Here is a 4126-nt window from a genome sequence, read left to right on the forward strand (position 1 = left end):
TATCTTCAACTGTTTAGCAATTGTTTAGCTATCAGTTACGTTGGTTCCTATTTTTCTGCACTTAGTCGTTATACCTCGCTTGTATAAAGAGAGCTTGCAACAGTACAATAAAATAACACTTGCTCGATTCTTTTTTTTCGTTATTCTCTGTCTTTCTACTGAATATTATATAATAAATCACACCGAGAATGAAGGAATAAACACTGTGAAGTCATGTTCTTTGGAGGAAAAACATGAACATGTCACCTCTCAGTTTTGGAGATCATTTCAGAAAGGTCTTGGTATTCATGTTAAGCTTAGCACAACTTTTTTTCCGTAGATGTGATCGACTTTAAAGGTAATTAGGATGATTACTTACCTCTTATTGAATTCGTTTATAATAATAGTTACCACTCCAGTATTGAGATTACTTTGTTCGAGGCGCTCTATGGTAAGAGGTGTAGATCTCCGATATGATAGTTTGAAATTGGTGAAGTGGCTTTGATAGGGCCTGAATCAGTTCATGAGGCTATGAAGAAAGTTCAACTTATTAGAGATATAGGTTGAGAACGGCTCAGAGTAGACATAAATCTTATGTAGATGTAAGAAGAAGAGAGTTTGAGTTTGCTATTGATGATTGGGTATTTCTGAAAATTCCACCCATAAAAAGGGTGATGAGGTTTGACAAAAAAGGGAAGTTTAGTCTCCGATATGTAAATCTTTACCAGATTGTGAGGCATTTTGACAATATGGCCTATGAATTGGATTTACCTGCAGAGTTAGCATCGATGCACTTAGTGTTTCATGTGTACTTGTTGAAAAAGTGCATTAGTCATTTGACTTCAGCTGTGCCTTTAGAGAGTGTTGGTATAAAAGATAGTCTCTCTTACGAAGAGGTTTCAGTCAAGGATCTTGATCATTAGGTTCACATGTTGAGAAATAAAGAATTCATTTTAGTGAAAGTTCTTTGGAGGAATCATTTAGTTGAGGGACCTACTTGGGAATCAAAAACAAATATCATAGCCAATCTCTAAAAATCCCTACCATTTGAATTAATTACTAAATCCCTCCTTTTCCTTCTCTCTCTTAACATCATGCTACACCACTCCATGTCTATCAAATACACTAGTCTCTAAGCATGCACGTTGTGTGTGTGTCCCATACGTCAATAATTAAAAACTCTTATAAAGTTAAATAAATATTATATTTTAAAATGTAATACCAACTTAACCTCAATCAATTCATCTTACTATTTGCTTCCTTTGACTTTGTTTGTGTACAATGTATCTAGTACAAATGTTATTGTTGATACATAACCTCAATTATTTTAAACCTAAATCATTATGAATCTGGTTTATAATTATGTATCAGATACATAACTTATGTATTGTTTGCTATGTATCGGACAAAGGAGCAATGTATTCGCGAGTTCTAAAATTTCGAAATTATTGTAATTTGAGAAACTTTCGGGATAGGATGTAATTAGCGCCAAAATTATTGAGGTTTCTATGCTTTATACTTCTTTTTTTTCCCAACAAAATCACTTAAATAATTAAATTGAATATGAACTGATATATAAATTGGTATTCCTTTCAAGTAGGATCATAAATATGGAACAAAATTGTACATAAAGAATACAATTTAAAAAATAATAATATCATTGATACACAATTCTGTTAAGTTAACAATTTTATATAAATGTTAAACGAATAATTCATTGTATCCATTACGGATTATGCTCACTCATTGCGAGTATATAATAATCAATACACGATGTAATATAATAGTTCTATGATAATTCAGACATTAGATAACAAAATTTCTATCTAGAGTAAGAAATAATCGTCATCATTCTCATGATTCATGAGAATCAAAGATCCGTCTTCATGTTGAACCACTACCTTCTTCATCTCGGCCACATTGACACACTATAGTCATCCTTCAACACATTCGAAGATTTATCTTCAAACTTGAACTCTACTTGTTCCTCTGAATTCCATCAATATCATTCAAATAAACCTCCGACATATGACCATTTAATAGAAAATTGAAGAGAGAGAGGGAAAAAAAAATCAATAGTAAATGTATCAAATAAGAAATATGTTTAATGATGGGAATCCTAATAATTAGATAATAACTTTTCACTCCCAAAATATTAGCACCAAATCCAAAAAATAAGCAAAAAAATAAAATAAAGTTCCACTCAAATTGTTGTGTTTGTAATTAAAAACTACATTTTGTGAGTAATTAATAGTAGATTTATGTATTTTAAATAAGGATTTTTAAAAAAAATATTTATGTGTTTTTTCATAAATAAAGTCAATAGCAAAAGAAGAAGAAAACAATGAAGGAAGGTAAAAGATGAAAAAAAAATTAAGTTGTGTTTGAGTAAAGTTTTCAGTTGAAATCATTCTTGAATTACGACTTAAATTTAAATAAGTATCACTGTACTATTCAAAAAGTTGCAAGATTCATTCTTTTGTCTATATTTTTTTTAAGAAACTCATGGTACCAAAATTGTGGGTATAACAGACAAAATATATTCAAATTTTAAATATTCATTACAAAAAGTATGGGAAAAAACAACTCCAATTTCAAATTTTCAAATAAAGTAATTTATTTATTTTCATAACCAAACACCCACGTAATTTTCCTAAATTTCCAGAATTTATGTACATTGTATAAAATGTGAATTACATTATATATAACGTACATACCTACTGGATATTTTACTAAAGAAAATCTCTAAATAGATGGGCAACATAATATTTTTATAAATGTATTTTTCGCATAATCTTTCTAACCATCGAAGCATACCGTGTAAATATTTCAAGACTCATGTATTGTTGCGAGTCAATTTACTTGACAATGCAAAAAACATATTAACTAATAACACACAAAATTTAAATTCTGAGAATGAAAAAATTCATTTCTTATCCATATCCTTATTCTCTTTAGGTAACTTTGATCTTCTCGTCATGGCTGACCTTGACCAAATAAAAAAGGAAATTATTTTTTTATTAATTCAGTCAATTACTTGACAAAAATTATTTTTGTTCACTTAGGTAATGTAACATCCGGCAATTTGAAATAACTATGAAGAGGCTTAGAATTGGAAATAGTCATTTTTGGAAAGATTTAAAAATCTGGAAATTTGGCTTAGAATGGAAAAATCAGTGAGTCTTGGCCAACTTTGATCGGTCATAACTTCTATCTCAGGATGATTTAGGTGTAGTTCCAGTTATGGTTGCAAAGTTTGTGGAATGATCTTTCCAACGCCACCGAGTTTGCTCGATTCCGAGTTCGTATGAGTGAGTTATACCCTTTGAAAGTTGGGCAGTTGGTAGGGAATCCGTCCGGGAATTTTTAAGGGCATTTTTGGTCTTTTCCCTAGCCATTTCTTTTGAGGTTATATTGTTGTGTTAGGCTTATTTTGGATCACTTTTGTTCCATTTTAAAAGAGTGAGAGCTAGGGCTTGAGAGTGAAGAGGAGAAGAAGAGGAGAAAGAGAAGAAGGAGCAAGGAGATCGAGCAAGGATCGTCGTGGATATCGTCGGGGGTGATCCCTAATAGGTATGTGAGTCCATAGGGTTGGGTTGGTTCTTTCCCCCACCCTCCAAACTCGTTTTACTTTGAAAGAAAGTATTGGTTTTGTTGGTTGAAGTTGTTGGATGTGTTGTTGATCTTATTATTGGTGTGGTTGAAGTCCCTTGTTGTTTTGGGCATGTTTTTGGTTGTGTTTTGAGCTGAATCTATGGTGTGTTGAGGGATTTGATGATCCTTAGTGTTTGGGGTTGAGACCCTTGAAGTAAGGGTGGTTTAGAGTTGGAAAAAAGAGGGAGAAAAGTCGAGTTTCTGGGCAAGGAGGTTGGCGCGTCGCGCCTGCCAGCGCGCCCCAAAAAGGGTTCTGAAGTTTCCCCCTTGGGGCGGCGCGCCTCTCAGAGCGCCAGCAGGTCCCCTCTGAAGTTTTGGGGCTGGCACTCCGCGCCTTGCAAAGCGCCAAAGACGCCAAGTTCCATCTTTCATTGCATACCTTCCCATGCATGTTCCTTGGTATTGTATCTATGTTTTATAGTTGTTTCCAACACTCTAAGGTACATTTAAACCTCCCGAACTCATCCGTAACATGTGATCAAACACCTTGAAT

At 33.3% G+C, this 4126-nt stretch overlaps 1 protein-coding gene across 1 annotated transcript in view; it reads right to left on the reverse strand.

Moving 5' to 3' along the window:
* Positions 1-1706: 1706 nt before the first annotated feature.
* The window catches only part of LOC107062016 (putative late blight resistance protein homolog R1B-23), an 8601-nt gene continuing 6181 nt past the window's right edge, over positions 1707-4126 (reverse strand). The window contains exon 3 of the mRNA XM_015312190.1: positions 1707-1968. Coding sequence (XP_015167676.1) covers positions 1886-1968 — 83 coding nt within the window. The 3' untranslated portion in view covers positions 1707-1885. The remainder of the gene's footprint in view (positions 1969-4126) is intronic.

Source organism: Solanum tuberosum, unplaced genomic scaffold, assembly GCF_000226075.1.
Source record: "Solanum tuberosum cultivar DM 1-3 516 R44 unplaced genomic scaffold, SolTub_3.0 scf00192, whole genome shotgun sequence".
Lineage (NCBI taxonomy): Eukaryota > Viridiplantae > Streptophyta > Magnoliopsida > Solanales > Solanaceae > Solanum > Solanum tuberosum.